The 20595-nt window shown below is 48.0% G+C and overlaps 1 protein-coding gene across 2 annotated transcripts; it reads left to right on the plus strand.

Annotated features, from left to right (window-relative positions):
• Positions 1-12664: 12664 nt before the first annotated feature.
• Positions 12665-17996, plus strand: LOC120652006. 2 transcript variants are annotated; one of them, XM_039929687.1, is made up of 3 exons: positions 12665-12785; positions 12873-12966; positions 16998-17996. In XM_039929687.1, the coding sequence occupies exon 3, from the start codon at positions 17060-17062 to the stop codon at positions 17855-17857; it is 798 nt and encodes a 265-aa protein (XP_039785621.1). In that variant the 5' UTR covers positions 12665-12785; positions 12873-12966; positions 16998-17059; the 3' UTR covers positions 17858-17996. The 2 variants fall into 2 exon arrangements, with proteins under 2 accessions (XP_039785621.1, XP_039785622.1); XM_039929688.1 differs by lacking the exon at positions 12873-12966 and having other exon boundaries at positions 12673-12785.
• The last annotated feature ends 2599 nt before the right edge of the window (positions 17997-20595 follow it).

Genomic DNA, 20595 nt, shown 5'->3' on the forward strand with positions numbered 1-20595 from the left:
AAGTATTTCCAAATCTGTCCCTAATTTTATGTTTTAGCCCCTGAGCTTTGTAGATTTAGAACCCGCCGTCCAGATCGGTTGTTTTTATGAGTTAGACCCCAGAGTTTTAGTTTAATTACATTTTAGTCCTCGGTTTTGCCCAGAAACCCCCTGGAACTTCAGTTTTCTTACAATTAGGTCCCTGGAACATGTTTTTAGACTAGAATATGCGTTTTAGCTCCGTTTTAGGCGTTTTTTATGTCCACGCGATCGTTGTAACGCATAGAATAGTTTTAGACTAGTTTAGTGTGCTATTTTCATGTATTGATGTACTGTTTCTTAGCTTTTGTTAGTGTTTGCTTGTATGTTTATGTTGTGCATTGTTTTTGGCCATGTGTTCGTGAGTAGACGTTGAGCTACCGGAGGAGCCCCAGTACTAGTACCCGGAGCAGCCGTCTTCTGAGCAGTTTGAGCAGCAGGAGGAGCAGTACGAGGAAGACAAGTATAACATGAACAACTTATCACTTTTAAATATAATTTCATATTGCATTTTAATATTGTATGCCTATAAGGATTTCCTAGCCACTTTATATCATTTATATATATCCTTTGGGTTGCATTTTGGTTAGTTGTGCTAGGTGCCGCGCTATAACACATAATGGTCCTTTTTAATTAATTTGATTAATAGTTTATGCAACTTAATTCTGGGAGTGGCCCTCTGTGCTTCGTGCTTGGGTGGCTCACGTCTCGTTAAAATATGTTTTGTTAGAAACATGGTTTAGGGGGCCAGAACGGTGCTTAGTGCTTGGTTGGCCACTCTCCATAAGGACCGGTTCATAGGGCGACAACCTGGGACAACAGCTCTACCACAAGGCTAGAATGGGATAGACTTGGTGTAATAATTAGATCTTTTTTGGTTTGGAGTAACTTACCTGCGGGGCAGGGGCGGTAAGCTTCTATGGCCCTCGTGCTGAGTGGCCTCGTCTGTGCTTCGTGTCTTGACGCCCACTAGACCTGCTCCATAGTCGCCGATCCACCCTCGCGGTTACTCCCTACCAACGAGATTCTTTGTAAAGGCCTCGTAGTGAGTTTGCTAGTCATCTCACCTAAGAAAGTGTGATGAACAACTAGTGTAGCTCCCGACTTGTGGGTAAAGATGTGCAACCTCTGCAGAGTGTAAAACTGGTATACTAGCCGTGCTCGCGGTCATGAGCGGCCCAGATCCTCCTTTTGATTAGTGGGGTTATCTCCTTCCGACGAGGGAGGTGCCTCTCGGGGTTACCTTGGTGGTTTCGGTTTGGATCTCAGTAGTAACATGATTAAATTTGATTAATTACTATGAAACTGAGTTTATGGTAATTCATCAACTCGTAGTAAATAGCTTTAATAAAATTTTGCCAAGACTTAAAAGCTAATGCAGTCAGTCAGCCAACCTAGAGCCTCATAGTTTGTGTTATACTTGTTGAGTACAAGTTGTGTAGTCACTCTTGCCTCTTCTCCACTTTTTCCTCTCGGTTACGCTACTGCTGCTCAGTTCCTGCCGACACGAGGGAGTTTGTTCAGTGCTACCAGGACTACGAGGACTACTAGGCGTTCGTCTCCCAGTCGACGTCCCTGTGGCGCCCTGCTCAGCTTCAGAGAGCTTTTATCGTATTTGTACTTCGCTTCCGCTGTATCAGACATTTTTTGTCATTAATGTAATAAATAACTTTCGTATTCGCTTTATTATATCTTTTTACGTGATATGCGCTATGATATACTGTTCATTCTGTTGTATATACGTGTGACTTGATCCTGGCACGTATATGATTGCTCGGTTTATGTCCTTTTATAAACCGGGTGTTACAGTCCACGTGAAGCGCTCGGTTTTCCTCAAGAGTCGATACAGGGGTAAGCCTTTCTCGCCGAGACGCGAGATGAATTGGCTGAGGGACGCTAGGCATCTGTGGCAGCCCCGCCTAAATTAATCCGGCTTAAGTGCGCTAACCAACACCGAAATAGTAACTAGGGTTAACACGCACTTAAAACGGAGTAATCCGGTAGTGCTGTCGGGTAAAATCCCGATTAAACCACTTGAAACAGGATCGACAAAGCAGTCCAGAGAATGCAACATTCCACTAATTTTTCCGCACAGAGTATGAAATAGAATTATTAATACAAACCAAGTTTGAATTTATAAAAAGACAACAGAGTTCAAGTGCAGCAGAAAAAATACACGATAGTCTAGCGACGATAGAAGACGTCATGATGAAGCCCGTACATGACATCAATCACATCCTCAGATGTACCACCTGAAAAACAAAGCCACAAGCAAGGCTGAGTATACTAATACTCAGCAAGGCTTACCCGACTAAGGGTATACTTAGCCCTTAATCTAGACATGTAAGGCTTTTGGCTGGAGGGGTTTGTTTTGCCGAAAAGCAGTAAAGAGTAGACCCTTAATTTCAGGTTTTAGCTTCCAAATTCTAGTTCAATTAACCATTCTATGTGAGCATCTATCCAATAGCATACATGGTGGGAAACAATTATCTTTCATCATCCAACCAACCATATTCTTCATCATCATCTTTCACTTCTTACTTTATGTGGCAAAAGGGTTAAGCAGTCCCAAACCGTGAGAAACGGACGATTCGAATTGAATTTGTTAACCTGGCCAGGCAGACCTAACACACACGTATGGGAACCAAGTCACCCACACGACTTTTCCCCTTTCTTTCCGGGTTGTGGATCAGGGTCACCCACCTCGACTACAAGAATCCACGCCACGGTACGATGCCGGGTCGTGAGCCTTCTTGCACCCGCATGTGGCCGCATGAGAACAACGTTCAAAGAGGGTGAGGGAGAAGTCCACTCGCCGGGCCGATCAGGTACTTAAGCTTACCGATTACCATATTTCTCGGCATGTGGTTAGTACGTTCAAACGATTAACCACCACTACCACACACTGCGGCCTTATCCATTTTCACTAAACAGACGGGGCATCACAAGTACCACAGCCCCGCCCGTGAGCCTTATAGTTGCAGTATGTAGTAGACATTCGACTCCTATAATTCTCGCGAGTGACAGGACATCACTCGACTTCTACCAAACCATTAGCATAGCCCACTAGCGACCTATACATACTAGTGTTCAAGCATAGGAACCTAGGATCATGCAGTTAAGGTTCCAAGCAACTCCTGTAAACTTAAATGCGCAAGTAGATAGGAATAATAATAAGTTGCATAAATTTAAATTATATAGGACATGCTCCGGGGCTTGCCTGGAATTAACACTAGGTCAGTGTTAGTTAGAGGCTTCTGGAGTCGGGTTCGGATTCTCAACGGCGTCTGCGAAGTTCACTTGAGCTTCTTCGGGACCTGCTTCGGCTTCAGACACCAACTTGTATTCCGTCTGGTAGGTTCGTCGGCTCTATATGAATGCATATGTATGAGACGAATATAATGCATTTATTTTTTTTTTGACATAGATGGAGATCAACCAAACTCAAGTTGGAGGGTGCCACTACTTTCTTTTTCATCCAGTTGGGCAGTCATTTATAGAGTAATAATTTAATACAATTTAATTCATAAAATCAAAGTGGGGTTTTCATTATATACCAAAACATACAAAAGTTATTTCTTCTAACAAAAATAAAGATAACATGTTTTATTCAAAACTATAGTTACCCATAGCTCATGGGGTTGAAATTCTGCTGCAAGGAACAAAACTAAAGTACCAACTTACAATAAAATTTTCAGCTATTTTCATGAAGCGGATTAAACATGAACAATAAGTTAAACAACTTATGCTGGGATAAAGATCTATTTTTATAGAACAAAGTAGGAAGTTATTGATTCTCAAAATTGGCATCCATGTTCACCTACTCAGAACCAAGCTCTATTAAAACTATGAGATTTTTCTAATGAAGGAAAGTAGGGTTTTTGATTTACAAAATTTATTCATGAATAAAACAAAAGAACTAGTTATACATTACTAAAAATTCCCAAAATTTTTCTATAGCATATAGAAACAAAGGTAAGACTGTCATAAAAAATTCAGCTCAAGAAAACTAGTATAGAATCTTGTGTATTTAAATCTATTTAACATAGGCATAAACCAAAATCTATTGAAACCTATAGTTAGATTTGTCAAAATGTTCTCAAATTTTTACAGTAATCTATTTATCTATGGTGTAGCACACTGTCCAAAAACTAGCCTTAGTTCATGATTACAACAGGAGATACATTCGTGTGCTATTTAATCTAATCTTTGTCTTAGATTAAAATAGAAGCATAATATGAACATGTGACTGTAACAAAAGTTGTAGGTTTTGATCTAAGGATTCCAAAACATTTTAGTTTGAATTTTTCTTATTTTTTTACGATTTTATATGGAATTTACAAGTTTGCTGTTTTTGAAAACAAAAGAAAAAAGAAACGAACTTTTGCATCTAGGCCCCTGGGTTTCTGTTCTTCTCACGGGAGGTCCTTGGCGGAACTGGACAGAACAGGGGAGGGTCGGGCGGCCATTTTCCGGCAAGGAGAGGCACCGGAGGCGGGGGCTAGGTTGGGAAAAATGGAGAGGAGTTCGAGCCGCACCTATAGATGGTCTCGGTAGGGGCTGGGGAGGCCTGTGGCGGGCTGTCCGCGGGCGCCGGCGGCCGGCGGCAGTCCTGTACCGCGGCTGCGGCACTCCGGCAAGGGGGAGGCGGCTTGGCTGGGCTTGAGAGCTCCGTTGGGGCGAGGTGAAGCCGTTCCCGAGGTCAATTGAAGCCGTGGGAGGGCGGAGGTGGGAGCTCGACAGTGGGCAGGGAAAAACAGCGGCCATGGCTCGTGGCGGCGGCATCCCTGAGCGCCGGGGAGAGCTTGATTCGGCTCGGAGATGGGAAGGTAGTGGACAGGGAAGTCGGGATCGTGAGTTGCGCGAGCTCAAGAGGAAGGAGAGGACCGAGGGCGCAGGGAGATGGAGAAGGGGCGCACGGCACGACACGTCGTCGTCGTGGCGGTTCGGCGTTCAACCTCGACGTGCGCGCAGTGGACGGCGACGCGTGGCGAGGTCGAGATGCTTCAAGGAGGAACCGGGGCGGAGAGGGCTGGGGCGCAGCAAGGGCGTGGCGCGTGGCCGATGGCGGCGGCGAACGCCGTCACGGCGAGAACAGAGAAGGGAGATGGAGGTGATGGCATAGCTGTAATTAGATCGAAGATCAAAATTCGTTTTGCAAACTCAATTTTTCTTCTTCTATATGGCCTCAAATGAAAAACTTTTGAATACCAAAGTTGTTCAAAATTTCGAGATCTACAACTTTCGTTTTATTCACTTTTTCATTCGCACACTGGTTTAAAAGATAAAAATTGAAACTTGAGTACAATTGAAAACATCGTGTACGCTTCGGAAATCACATTTTTCTCCCATTTTTGTGTAGCAACTCGAAAAACTTTGAACACGAAAGTTGTTCGTCTTTTGAAAACCTACAACTTTGGTTTTGGACAAAAAATTCATTTGAGCTATATTTTAGAAATTATTTTCAAAGCAGATTAGTTTGAAATTTGACAGATAAATTAAATCTTTGAACACTACGGTTCAAAGGACCTGTCATTTTATGTTCAAACTTTTATTTTCTCTCTTTGACTTCAACAAGACTTTGATTTAACATGATTTTAGAGAGACGCCTATTCGTTTTCATATGTATATATACATTAATTTAAAAATTATTTACGGTTTCTGACCTATGCATCTATACACATACACATGCATGCACACATAAATGTATTCGATTCCATTTTCTTGGTTGATTATGCATGATATCATATTTAATGTTTCTTACTTAGCATTTTAAAACTCTGGGATGTCACAGCATCCCATGACCCTCTGTACCCCTTTAGGTCTCGGATCGGTCTCATCCGAGTGATGGCCGAGACTTTCTCAGGGTTAGGTTCGATGCCCCGCTGGGAGACAATGAAGTCCAAGAGCATGCCTCGAGGAACTCCAAACACGCACTTCTCGGGGTTGAGTTTTAGCCCTTTAGCCCTTAGGCAATCGAATGTGATCCTGAGATCGGCAATCAGGTCGTCCGCCTTCCTGGATTTTACAACGATGTCATCGACATATGCCTCTACGTTTCGTCCGAGATGGTCCCCGAAAACGTGGAGCATACACCGCTGATATGTAGCTCCGGCGTTTCTGAGGCCAAAGGGCATCGTGACGTAGCAGTACATGCCAAAAGGCGTGATAAAAGAAGTCGCGAGCTGGTCGGACTCTTTCATCTTAATTTGATGGTAACCGGAGTAAGCATCAAGAAAGAATAAAAGTTCACATCCTGCAGTTGAATCTACAATTTGATCAATGCGTGGCAAAAGGAAAGGGAATCTTCAGACATACTTTATTTAAACTAGTGTAGTCTACGCACATCCGCCAACTCCCATTCTTTTTCTTCACTAATACAGGATTAGCTAGCCACTCGGGATGAAATACTTCCTTGATGAATCCGGCCGCCAGAAGTTTCTGCAGCTCCTCGCCGATCGCCTGGTGCTTGAGCTCGTCGAAGCATCGCAGGCGCTGCTTCACCGGCTTGGAGCTGGGTGGATATCAAGGGAGTGCTCGGCGACCTCCCTCGGTATGCCAGGCATGTCCGAAGGGCTCCACGCAAAGATGTTTGCGTTGGCGCGGAGAAAGTCGACGAGCACCGCTTCCTATTTGCTATCGATGGTGGCGCTGACCTGCAACGCCTTGTCATCGGAGCGATTCGGGTCGAGGGGCACCTTCTTGATACCCTCGGCAGGTTCGAAGCTTCCCGCGTGTCGGTGCGTGGAGTCCAAGGCCTCGCTTGCCATTTTATCGAGGGTGGCTGCGAGGGCCTCGTCCTCCGCTTGAGCCTCCGCGTGCTCAACGCACTCGACATCACACTCGTAGGTGTGCTCGAATGAAGAGCCGACGGTGATGACACCCTTCGGACCCGGCATCTTCAGCTTGAGGTAGGTGTAATTGGGGATGGCCATAAACTTGGCATAACAGGGACGACCAAGAATGGCGTGATAGGATCCCCGAAACCCCACCACCTCAAAGGTGAGTACTTCCTTGCGGAAGTTGGCTGCCATGCCAAAGCAGACGGGTAGATCGATATGGCCGAGTGGTTGGACTCACCTCCCCGGCGCAACGTCATGAAATGGCGACTTGCTGGGGCGAAGCTTGTCCAATCCAATCCCCATGAGCTCCAAGGTGTGGGCATACATGATGTTGATGCTACTTCCTCCGTCCATGAGCACCTTGGAGAAACGAGTGTGGCCAATGATGGGGTCGACAACGAGTGGGTACTGTCCCGGGTGCGGGATGTAGTCGGGGTGGTCCTCGCGGCCAAAGGAAATGGTGTCCTTCGACCAGTCGAGGTAGGATGGCGTGGCCTTGGTGACGGAGAAGACTTCTTGGCGCCCACGCTTGCGCTGCCGAGAGGTCATGTTCGTCGTTGGTCCTCCAAAGATGAAGAAGGCGTTCTCCACAGGGGGGAATTCGTCATCTCCACCTTTGTCGCCAGCATCCTTTTTCTTGTCCTCGTCGTGATGCGCGACGTGGTTGTAGTACTTCTTGAGCATCTCGCACTGCTCGAGGGTGTGGTTGACCGAGCCCTTGTGGTAAGGGCATGGCTTCTTGAGCATGTCATTGAATAGGCCGCCTCCACCTCGAGGGGGGCCTCGAGGTCCTTTGCGGTCCGGGGCGGCGACGAAGGCCTCGTCGGAGTCTTCTGCCTGCCCCGGTCCACGCTTTATTGGTGGGGCCTGCTTCTTCCCTTTCCCCCCCCACTTTTATTTCTTGGCGGGGGTGTTGATCTTGGTGTTACCGCCCTCCGCGGGCGCATATTCCTTGCGCTTATTCGGCTTGTCGTCGAAAATGGCACCAACTGCCTCCTCGCCGGCAGCGTAGTTGGTGGCAGCGTTGAACAACTCGTTGGTGTTGGCGGGACGGCTTCGCGCAAGCTCATGCACCAGGTTCCTGCACGTCGTGCCCTCGAGGAAGGCGTTGATGACCTCGACGTGGGTGACACTGGGGAGCTCGGTGCATTGCTTGGAGAAGCGCCGCACGTAGTCGCGCAGGGACTCATTGGGCTTTTGCCGACACCCTTTGAGATCCCAGGAGTTCCCAGGGCGCACGTACGTGCCCTGGAAGTTGCCCACGAAGATCTGGACCAAGTCGGCCCAGTTGTGGATCTGGTCCGCGGGCAAGTGCTCGAGCCACGTTCATGTAGCGTCAGCAAGGTGAAGGGGAAGGTTGCGGGATCGGTCTCGCCCGAGTAATTGACGAGAGTGGTGGGTTGTCGAAAGCGTGGGGAAAAAGGAGCGGTTCGAATCTCCCGGCCAAACACCCAGGTGCCCGGAGGCTCCGGTGATTCGCCCCTGTCGTGCTCGGGGTCGAAGCGTCCACCCCGTCGAGGGGTGTACTTCCTGCCGTCGATGATGTAGCGAGCGTCGCCATCGCCAGCATGCCCGCGCGTGTCGCGGAGTCGCTCCCTTGCGGGAGCCCTTCCGATGCGGTCGTGCACCGAGGGTACCTTCGTGTGATGCGCTACGGCTGCCTTCCCCTTCCCCCTGGTGGAGTGTGCACCGAAACCTCGTAGTCCTAGCGTGCAGTCCCACCGGGCTGCTTCGAGACTATCGAGCGCATGCGAGACGCAGAGCTGTCGGCCTGCTGCACAGCAGCTTGCTCGATGAGCGCCTGTGCCTCGCGGTGCAGGTTGCGACCCGAAGTCGTCGATGGCTCGGGCATCGCTTGGAGTAGGTAGGCCACAGCGACGAGTTTTTCGCCGGCCGTTTTCAGTTCCGGAGGTTTGTCGACGTTGTCATCGGCTAGGATCCGCTCCTGGGCAACGCGTGCCGCCGCCTAGGCATGTGCGCCACGCGTGGTACGTTGCTACTCGAGTGCGTTGCGCAGCTTCTGTGTCTGCCGACGCTGCTCGTCGAGCTTGGCTTGAAGCTCCTTGAGCTGTGCCAGCTGTGCCTGCCGCACCGCCGAGCTTGACGAAGAAGAAGGGGCCGCAGCCGGCACCACCGGTTGGTTTGCCTGCGCATCTGCCCTGCCGTTCCCGTCGTCACCCGGAGCGTTGTCCTCTTGCCCGTCCGCGAGCTGGACCATGAAGCACTCCCGGGCGGGATTGTAATCCCCCTCGCTGGAGTCCTCGGAGCAGGTGAGGCAGTAAGCCACCGCTAGCTGGAACGAGCGGAAAGCGCCAGGGTCGCGGACCCCGAAGTAGTCCTCGGCCTCCTCGGCCGTGAAGTTGTCGATGAAGAAGTTAATGTCGTTGGCGATCGAGCTCGCCGTCTCGGGGTAGGAGTCGTTAGGAGATAATGCGATGAGGTTGCGGATCGACAGGAGGTGATGACCCGGCAGATCCTCATACTCGGCGAAGTTGGTGCTGGACGGAGAAGCGTAGGAGGCAGCGTTGCGCATACCGATGGGGAAGGGCGACGCCGCAGTCGCGCCCCCCCTGGGAGGCACTAGGGCCGCAGTCGATGATGGTGCTGGCGTAGTTGACGCCGAAGCACGGGATGACGAAGCGGTGGCCCCGTCGGTCGCGACGCTAAGCCGTGACATGGCAACCTCAACCCACGTGGGGGAGCTGAGGGGTGCCGCCCGGCGCCGCTCTATTCACGCTTGTCGCGAGTGCTGGCCTGAGCGCCTGTTGCGCCGGGCTGGTGAAATCGGAGTGTCCGGGTTGCGTCTGGGCGAGAGGAGCTCCATGAGGTAACCGTTGCCAGTTGCTCTGAACTCAAGACTCCCGAACCAGATCTCGTATCCTGCTGGGAGCGGATCCGAGACACCCATGGGGAATTGGTTGGATCTGCCCGCCATCCCTGAAGATCAAATGGGAACAAAAGAGAAAATGTCACGCAGCGCTCCCCTACCTGGCGCACCAACTGTCGGTGTCCTGACCCGACGGTCCGGACCCAACTAGTAATGCTGCGTGTTTCCTAGTCCCAGATGTTGATGCAAGAAGCAACACAGTAACGCACGGGTTTATCCTGGTTCCGACCGCGGGGCCGTACGTCCAGCAAGGGGGTGTGCGAGGGCACTGTATTATCTTGCACCGGAGGTGCCTGTAGTAGGGGGTACAGGCGAGGCGAGAGAGGGAGGGAAGCTCCCAAGTCTCTGCTAGAGGAGAAATTGATTGAGGCGAATGCCAATATCGGGTGCTCAGTGGTGCTGAGTGTGGTGTTCTATCGAGTGGGCCTGATCGCGTGACGATGACGACGACCCCCTTAAAGGAAGCCTGCCTTCTCCTTTTATAGACACAAGGAGGGACGGTGTACATACACAGGAGATCGTGAAAGTCGTCGTATTTTCCCCGAATCGCTGAGGTGCAGTGGTCGAGCACTGTGGGAAGTACACTGTGGGGCATGGCGTCGGGCGTGACAGTCGTCCTGGGTGTCGTCCTTGGTCTTGCGGAGATCGCGCCGGCGTCCTGCCAGCGCCAGCAGGCGGCGTGGTCGTCACTGTAGGGTGTACGTCTTCTAGATATGGCGTGGTGGCGTTCCGTGGGCCCTGTAGGCCAAGGTCTTGCATACATATGTGCGCTAGCGGTAGCAGGGCACGTGGCGGTCCCAGACCCCCCTGGGCGGAGTGCTAGCGCGTGCACTAAGGGGTCCGGGAGTCGCGTGGAGGTCCCGGACCCCTCGAGGGGGGAGGTCCGGGCCCTCGGCTGCTAGAACTGGGAATCCCGCCTTGGGGGACACGTGGCGACACCGGAGCCCTTCCCGAGCAGGGGGCGGGTCCGGGGCCATAGGTGTGGTGAGGTGAAGTACGGATAGCCGGAGTTGGCAGAATAGTAACGGGAGCTGTGCCGAGCACGTCTCGTCCCGCGTCGCAGGCTCCCACAGTGCTGCCACAGCGTTCGGGATGGCGGAGCAGTGACCGGAGTTGGCGGACAGGACTCCGGTCACAGCGACTGTGGGGAATGACGGCCTGACGCCGTCTGTCCCGGGCGTTGCGGAGGAGTGGTTGACATTTAATGCCTCCGTACGACGGGCGGGTGAGCGGAAGGGTTGTTTGTCCTTTACGTCGAGGGGTGGCCTCGAGCGAGGCGGAGATGACTCGCCCTGCTCGAGGGTGGGTTCGTTACCCTCGAGCGAGGCGGAGACGCGGGGCGTGGTCGAGGGTCTCGATGGGAGCCCTCGAGCGAGACGGAGATCACCCCGCGGGTCCGAGGGGGGTGCGGATGGGCCGCGTGCTGGGCTTCTTTGAGTCCTTTCTTTTCTTCCAGATTAGAAGGAGGCCGCAGCACTTCGTGGGCTCAGTTGCCTAATATGTGCTTGCGTTTTTAGTGTGATTTTAGTACTCCGATTAGGGTGTCCCTAATCGTAGTACCCGACAAATAGTTTAATTAACAGTCCCTTTGTAATACAATTAATTAATGATAATTTTTAGTGATATAAAAATTCAGCTTGAGAGTTTAGGGACTGAAATGATACATTGAGATAAGTTTGGAGATCTGAAGATGCATCTTGAGAGTTTAGGGACTGAAATGATACATTGAGATAAGTTTGGAGATCTGAAGATGCATCTTGAGAGTTTAAAAATCCGAATGACACCTCCGACAAGTTTAGAAATAAAAAAAAGCATTTTGAGAGTTTAGCAATCTACACGACATCTGGAAGACCGCCCATATATTTTACGTGCTTCCTCCAAAATCAAAAGGTGCAACTCGAGCTCACAACTTCACGTAATTACTATGGCATAATGTTAGTCAATTCGCATACTATCAATTTCCAGACCAACAAATGATGAGTCTCAGCTCTAAACTATAAACATTAACCGTTGTGAATGGAAAATATAAATACAAAATCTGACTCTGACTGCTTTAGGCCTTGTTTAGTTGTCTTCAAAATTCCAAAATTTTATAAGATTCCTCATCTCATCGAATGTTTCCACGCATGCATGAAGTATTAATTGTAGCTAAACAAAATAACTAATTACACAGTTTGTCTATAATTTGCAAAATGAATCTTTTGAGCCTAATTAACTCATGACGGAATAATAATTATCAAATACAAACGAACTACAGTACTTTACACCCAAAAATTTATGCATCTAAACAGACCCTTAGTTTCTTTACTCTCGAAACATGCTGAAGAGAGATGCGTAGCATTGCATCAGGAGAAAAGAATATAAGAATGCACCACCCACCCAAGACTCTTGATTACATTAGAACCAGAGTTAACCCATCTTCTAGCGTTGGCGCCAATTCCTGGAGACCAACTTGTTGTAGCAAACAGTTAAACATGTCTGGCGAAGAAATAGGTGCTCAGTAAGTCTTGCATATCTTTTTAATGAGAACGTGCTCAAACACGGAGTCTTGCATATGTGTTTCCTGCTCCTCTTACAAGAAGGGTATTTCTCACGGTGTGGTAAACCTTCCGAGCTAGGCAGCGCTGCTGTCCAGTAGTGAGGGTGGAGCTGGAGCCTGATCGATGCATGTCGTTGAGTTCTGAGTGCATAGACCCACTTACAGATGATCAGATCTCTCTAGCTAATCTGAATTTTTTTTAGAGCACAAAGTGATTAGTGCGGGTAGGTCGTCAACTCGTCATGGCTGCGTGGCAGCTCCTCGGGAAAAAAAATCAGAGTGGCACCCACGTCACGGACACGTGGGGGTCCCACACCCACGCAGACCTGTGGACCGCATCCACATGGCGGCCGCCCAACCCTCCCTTCCATTTGCCGCTGACCATCCACACCCCGCCCCCCGCCAGCCACCGCAGATCCCCAATTCTTCGTTTCCTCCGACCCGAGCTGCGACGGCGGCGGCGTCTCCCTCCCTCCCTCCCTCCGTCCCGCCACTACAGGTGAGTTCCGACGCGGGAGCTCTCCCCTTGCTGTGATTCGGGCGCTTCCCCTTACGACGTTTCTGCCCCCCCTCCCCCCCTCTTCAGACGAGCAGATTGGGTCCACCGCTTCTTCTCCGGCCAGCAGCAGCGTCCGTGTCCGGGGTCGAGGCCGTCCGCGCTGCGGGGCTCGCCGAGACAGGTATGCGTCCTGCTCCTGCGGCCCCACCCGTCCCTCGCTCCGGTGCTGACGGAATCGGTGCGAATAGCGAGCGGGTTCATGGATTCAGTTTAGGCGCGGCGGATTTGGGCGCTTGCGAACCTGGAAAGAAGCATTACGGCCGTCCTTTTTGTGCTTTCCTCCTTGTCGCCCAACTTCCATGCGTGCATGCGTCATCTGATTCTTGCGACGCCTAATGCGATTCGGCTGTTCGATCCGGTGTCCTGCGGCTGTGTTTCCATTATATGAAGAACTGGATTTGGTTGTCGACTGTTGGATAGATTTTTCCGGTTGGATTATGTGAAGCTTTGATCTGTGGGTAGAAAGATGTTGGAAAAAAAGGTGTCTTCGATGCAATGATCAGGTGTTCTTAGGCTAGCTGTATGATAGATGGCATTGCGAGAGGTAGAATGTGGTTACGCACATAAGCACGGATGGGGATCAAGCAAGCCTGTTCTGCATAAATGTGTGCTGGCACTGAATTCTTTTTCTTTATTAGCTAATTAATAAGGAACCAGATATCACATAAGGGGAAAAAAGGGATCAAATTGCTAACTTTCATGGGGAAAGAGTTGTCTGACATACATTAGCACCGTGTTCAACATCACATGCCTTGCCAAGTAGCGTCGGTAAGCTGAATTTCTTTTTGTAGAGTAACTGTCTGAAAGTCCACATGTATCAGGAACCTACCTCACATATAATTCTACTAGAGTGTAATGATTGTCATCACGGAGTTCCAACAGGTTGTTTGGTTACCTGAATTCGATCAATTTAGAAACATATGGACTGTTTTTTTTTCTAGCTGTTGTTAGACTATAACAACCTTTTAAATTGGTCTTGGTATGGTTTCCATTGAACATCACAAGTTCTCCCATGCAACAATCAGTTACACTATCCAGGAAATATACGCGAGGAAGTTAGGTTTGTACCTTGTTCCAGATGCTAACAGTTTTACCAAGGCCCTGTTTGGGAATGCTTATGCTCAGATTATGAGCAGAAAAAGCAAAATAATCCCGCCAAACGCCCTGATTACCATCTAGCTTATTTGGACCGCCAACGCAAAAAAATCCGGCCCAACACTGCGTTTCGAAATGCAGCTCGCCCCTCGCTTTTCTAGAAACGCGAGGCTTTTTCCCTTCCAGCCCCTCGGTCCCTCCTCCCACACCCGACCGGATCTCTCCATCCTCACTGGTGCCGGCCCTCTCCTCCCTCATTGGTGCCGGCCGCCGGCCCTTTCCACCTCGCGTGCCCGCTCCTCCTCGTGCTGCGCCCGTCCGCCCTCTCGTCCTCCGTGCAGCGCCCGCCGCCGCCGGCCGCCGGCCAACACCTCCTCCCTGCTGCGCTCGCCGGGGAGGGCCACCAGTAGGCACCCCTTCGTATGCTGCGTCGGCTTGCTGCGGCGGCCGCCGGCGGCTCTCTCCTCCCTGCTGCGCCCGCCATCGAGCAGGTAGCCGCAGGCAGGCCCGCCAAGAAGTGCCTTCCTCGCCCCTCTCCTCCATGGAGCAGGCAGACAGGCCCGCCTCCGCCAGGAAGCGCCAGCGGCCAGAGATCCGCTGCCGCCGCCTCGCTTCGTCCAGGCCACCTCGCGGCGGCGCCTCCGTCGACCCCAAGCAGCACCCCTCCTCCGAATCCGGCGCCGCCGGCTAGAGATTTGCCGTCGTCGTCGCCTCGGTTCCGATAGGGAGAGAAGAAAGGAAAGAGGAAACGAAAAAAAGAAAAGGAAGGAAAATAAGGAAAAAGAATGGGAAAAAGAAAAGAAAAAAAAAGAAAAAGGGAAGAAAAAAAAGAAAACTGGTGGTACATTGCACCTTAATGAAATGTTAGCAAATTAAAACTGGAGAACCATATTTCTATCTCAAACTTTAAAAATATTGTTATCATTGCTTTCACATCATTGTAACGAAGTAAAAGAAGTATTATCAGCCTCAGGGGCATATTGGTCTTTTTACAGTCAAGATAGATAATCTGCTAGAAATAATCAGAACAGCCAAACGCCTAGCTTATTCTGACAGCGGATTCTCCCGATCGCGGCTTATCAGAAAATCCTGCTCAGCTTATAAGCGAGTCTCAGAAAAGCTGAACCAAACAGGGCCCAAGTGTCCTGAAAGCATAATAGTGCAGCCAAGTAACTAAGCTTACCTTGGTGTCTGTAACTCTGTATGTAGGCGCAATTGCAGATAGCGTCCAGGTCTGGACATATTCTCCAATTGCGTCCTTCCAGGATCTATACAGACCGGTTCTCTACTTAGTTCTGGCTTTATATTTCTTATTTATTCGTAATAAAGAAAATGGGTTATGGCCTCTGGGCCTTCTGGCGTGACCAATAAACTATTTTGTTACTGTTTTCTAGCTATCACTAGACACTAGGTTGCTTCAACGAAAGAAATTCTAGGGTAGGATGTTGTTGGCATTTTCTTTTTTTGTGTGCACGCCATGCCTTTCTTGCTTCTTATTAGTAGTCCAAAGGAATCTGCTTGCATGCATCATGTTCTTATTTTGTAGAAAGTCAAAATAACTGCATGGTCCAAAGCTAGCTCTTTTATAAGGTGTTTCAGGAAGAATTTTAGATAACTGCAGCCATCAGTACTTTTCTCTGATAATCAGATACGCTTTGTTATTTGTTTGTTTAAAGTATTTACTTTCAAGTGTGTCACAACATGTTTCATTTCGTAAATTTCTTTTTTTTAAAAAAGGAAAACATGAAACACCACACTCGTGATATGAAAACTCTGTGTTTATATGGCTTCATAAGTTCTTGTGTTTGTTAAGATCTGCTGCTCATCAGCGCTGCTAAGTGCTAACGTCTGCTATAGTAATAGTGAATTGTTGAATTTTTGTATGATAGGCCTTTTAGAATAAGTTCTTCAAGTCAATCTTGATATTTAAGAACTTTTAGTTGGATAAAATCTTTTCATTTGCAAAATGAAAGTACTTAGTTATATATGTCAACTTTTATTGACCTGTTGGAAGTGTTGTTTCATAATTATGCTACTCGATTTTAAATTAACAGAAATGAAGATTTTAAACAGAGTGCCAGTTCCTGATAAACATAGATGCCATTTGCCTGCGCATTTTCTCTAGAGATATCTTGGGTCCCTGCTTCTTTTGGGTTGCCATTCATTTGGTGTAGCTATACCATCAGGCCATATGCGAATGTTGTGCCCTAGTTGAAGTTAGGACCTGAGTTCACAATGTTTCTTTTATACATAAAAATTCATGCAACAAGGAAACATTGGCAAGTGATATGAAACAGAACATAACTGATGCATGTCTAACTCATATTAGCTTTCAAGCCAACCAAGGGTCCAGACTTTTCAACTGTTTGCCTATCATAGATGATTGGAATGCTTTCCACTCGCTTCTTCGGTTTTCTTTAATACGACATGAATAAAAGTGACCTCATATCTTAACCTACTGTCTTATAAAGTTCTGGTTTTACCATCACGTTGTTAATTAAGTTCATAAATCTATGAAGGGCAGAAGGTTTCTTCTGCGCTACTATGTACTGTCGAGTATCCTGTGCAGTCATGCTTTAGTAAAACTCGCATAGCTATGAGCAGATAAACTTGTTCAGTTTTAGCTCATTTGCTGCCTCCTGCAGCTGCTCATCTAGTCTTGCCTAGCAATGTGTTGGTTAGTTAGATACAGAAACCATAAACTTTTCTACTACTTGTTTTAGTATCTATTTTGTGACGTCAAAGCAATTGAGAAAACAACTAGGGCTGCTAACATGCTTCCATCAGCCTCTGCTCTTGTGGACTTGTTTTCCCCTGCCTAGCTGCACAAGGCAAGCAATGGATCTAAACGATCCTTGTGTCTGTGACTTTATGCTGATGTCTGACTAGTTAGATGTTTCTTATCTCCTGAAAATGTGCTGCTGTTGTGCATATTGGTTTTCTGTCTTCACTCTTAGTATAATGCTAACATCAGCTATACATTGGTTTCATTTTGGAATTTGGTTCTCTTTTTTCTTATTGTCATTGTCCTCATACATGATTCACTTGGTCTTTCAGGTCTACCCCTAAGTGAATTTTTTATGCAAGTCTAATCAGGGTCTTTAAGGTAGCTTTCTGAAATGTGGGGTTTTGCATCAAATGCTTGGACATCTGGGCTGGGAAAGAGGAGTCCTCCAAATTGCGCCTCTCCCACTGCTGCTTGTTCTGATGACGAGGCATCCTCATGCACAAGCAGGGAAGAAGGCCTGGAATGCCCAATATGTTGGGAATCTTTCAACATAGTGGAGAATGTGCCTTATGTGCTATGGTGCGGTCACAGCATGTGCAAGAACTGCATCCTAGGCCTTCAATGGGCTGTCATCAAAGTTCCAACGGTGCCAATCCAGCTTCCATTCTTCATCTGTTGTCCCTGGTGCAACCTCCTGTCACTCCGTATATTTTACAAAGGGAACCTCATATTCCCACGCAAGAATTACTTCCTCCTTTGGATGGTTGAGGGGATGAATGGTGAGCGTGCGCGATCACGCTCTGTTATTCATAGTGAGCAACATACTCCATGGCTCCCAAGCAGCAGCAGAGCAAATGGAAATGCAGGTTGTGCAAACCCCATTCGACGGCCCCTCCCGCCACAGGCTGACAGATCCAGTGCAAATCATGCCAACCATGGAATCCCTCTCCTGAATTCTGAGAGGGTGCAAGCTTCGCTGCGCAAGTCCCTGTCATTCCTGGTTCACCTGACTGCCAAGTTTCCACTGGTGTTCATCTTCCTCCTCATAGTTCTGTATGCGATCCCAGCCAGCGCAGTGGTCTTGTTATTGTACATCCTTATCACTGTATTGTTTGCACTTCCCTCGTTCTTGATACTGTATTTTGCCTATCCAAGCCTAGACTGGCTTGTTAGAGAAATATTTGCTTGAGATTTCCTTGTTAGGTGAAATCTCAATGCTGTTGTTTGATTTGTGTAACCGTAACCGAACTCCCTAGTATTTGTTGTAAGTGCAAATGTATTGCAATGTTTTGGCTTCGACTAGATGTCGTGTTTGCCTCAAGTTTACATGGAAAGGCCTCTCTGTTGCATTGCAAACGACGATTACAATGCTCCAAAACTGATGTCCAAAATCATATTGGGAATCAGTTGCAGCTAACCATAGCTGGAGTGCTTGGAATGGCATGGTGTGCGGTCTGAAGCTTACTTCTGGAATTTCACATGAAGTTTTTGCAAATTTATTTTTGCCCAGCTGCCGAATCATCCGGTCTTACAACTGCGTATTTGGGAGTAAATGGTGAACAGAATTGCATTCTGAAAAAATTGAAGAAAAGAAAAGTGTGAACAAACAGGACCTGACTAGGCAGTGTACTTCATTCCAGCAAACGTGAACATCAGAGTCATATGACAAGAGGGTGGAACGAGCAGAGTGCAAGCACTGCCCAAGTGTTCACGAAAGCAAGCTAAAGACCGTTGTTTTCTCTGCGCCAGGCGCTGGAGCAACTTGGCAAGCGGGGAGCCAAGTGGTTGGTCGCTTGGCTGCCGAGGCGAGAAGATGATGGCAGCAACCAGCAAGTGAGCAAGGCAACTTGGCCGGCATGGGTATCTTCCCTAATATACGCCCATGAATGGCCGGCTAGGGAACAAGCCCACAAGCGTGCCATCGACTTGCCATCTCGAATTCTCGATCGCTGGTCATCCTCGACTCGCAACTTGGTGATCCTGACGTCCATGAATGGACCAGTGGAGCCAGTGTGAGGACGCCCCGGTCGCTAACACAGAGGGTCATTCAAAACATTGTGCACTCACTACCACTCTACTACCAGCCGTTGACAGTTACACCATCTAGAAAAAGCAACAACTTGGCACATGCTAGTCTTAACTACGGTGAACTTTAGTCAGTTCCAAGTGTTCTGGTACTCTATTCCCTGTGGAGGTCCAAATTCTCCCTTAGACAATGTAGAGTACAATTCCATGCATCCTAGCTGGACATTTGCATACTAGTCATGCTATCCACATACAAAGTGCTATTGATTCACTCCTGTTTGTCAATATCCAAGCCTTTAAATCTTTACATTCTTTTTTTTTGTTTTATTGAGAACTTTATAAAAATGATACAATCAGAATCCATTCAAGGCATTTTTTAAACACTACTACAGAACAGACCTTTGTTCCAGGCCATTTGTCCCGGTTGCCTTTGGGCCCGGGACAATAGGTGGCTTTTGTCCCGGGTCCAACGGTTAGCTGGGCCAGCGGGGGGGGGGGGGGGTCTTTTGTCCCGGTTGGAGGTACCAACCCGGACAAAAGGATGAACCTTTTATCCCGGTTGGTGGCACCAACCCGGACAAAAGGACCCTTTTGTCCCGGTTGGTGTTACCAACCCGGACAAAAATCCCCTCCACGTGACAGTTCAAAAGGAAGTTATTCTATACTGAGTCATATGTACTACTTAGGTGAGTTGGCAATGAAACCATGCACTAGACAAGAGGTCTTGGGATCGAATCCCGCGGGGTGGATTTTTTTTTTTAGCGTGTGGGACATTTTGTCCCGGTTCTGCCACCCGGGACAAAAGCCTCCAGCCTTTTGTCCCGGAAGGCGAATCCCGGTTCCAAAACCGGGACAAATGGCACTGTGGAACCGGGACAAAAGGCCGTTTTTGTAGTAGCGAAAAGAACTCCATATTACTAACTGTATAGTATATAATGCAATAACTAGAGTAAGTGCACCTTCATATATAGGTTTTTCTTCATCGATCCTTTGTTGCTACATTCCTAGTCCCCAACTTCACATAGGATTTGCTGACTACGACTCTGCAAGCAATGTCATCGGAAGCATAAGCTAGTATTGTGTTAGCATCAAATGATACATATGCTAAAATAATAACTATTAATCATATGTCCTACATATATCACAAAAAACAATCATTCATGCTGGGTCTTTGTATCTGTAGGATTTTCTCAACTATTAGTATTCTCAATGAACTAAACTGTTGTATATGTTGTGTGATTTTATTTTACTTGTTTTTTCCTCACACAACAAATAATGTCACTGCAGACAGAGGACACATCTATTTACTGGGGCGGTTATGTTCAATATGCACATGATACTTCCAATCATGATTTTAAATCGTCGACTAAGGAATTTAGCGACAAGGCTGCTGTTACGGCGTTTCGCGGGCTATAGCCGGCTTTAGCGGGCTAAATGCCATAGCGGTTATCCTTCCTAGAAGCTATAGCAGGCTATTTGGAATCTTGCTTCCAATTAAAACATTGTTTCCTACTTTTGCCTTACAACATGATCAATGGTGTGTTAGATCACCGTATGTTTTCACTGGCTGCTGCCACTCACATTTGACTTTTAGGGTTTAATTAGTTTGAAAATTGGGCAAAGCATATTCATTAAGTTGTTTTTGTTAAAACAGTGAGTTTTGTCAAGTTCCGAGGTGTTTCTTTTCTCCCTAGTATTGAAATTTTCTCTTGAGAATAGAAAGATTGATAATTAATATCCTAGCTTGATCATTTTTGCATAATTCTAAAAAAAAATCCTCTTAGCATACTAGCTAGTTTTCTACTGCTAATCAAGTGGCAAGAACTCATCCTATTTAATTTACTTTGTTATGTGCCCTTCAGAAAGTATTGTCACTCTGGAAATTCCATGTGAATTTTGTGC

This window comes from Panicum virgatum, chromosome 9K (genome assembly GCF_016808335.1).
Source record: "Panicum virgatum strain AP13 chromosome 9K, P.virgatum_v5, whole genome shotgun sequence".
Lineage (NCBI taxonomy): Eukaryota > Viridiplantae > Streptophyta > Magnoliopsida > Poales > Poaceae > Panicum > Panicum virgatum.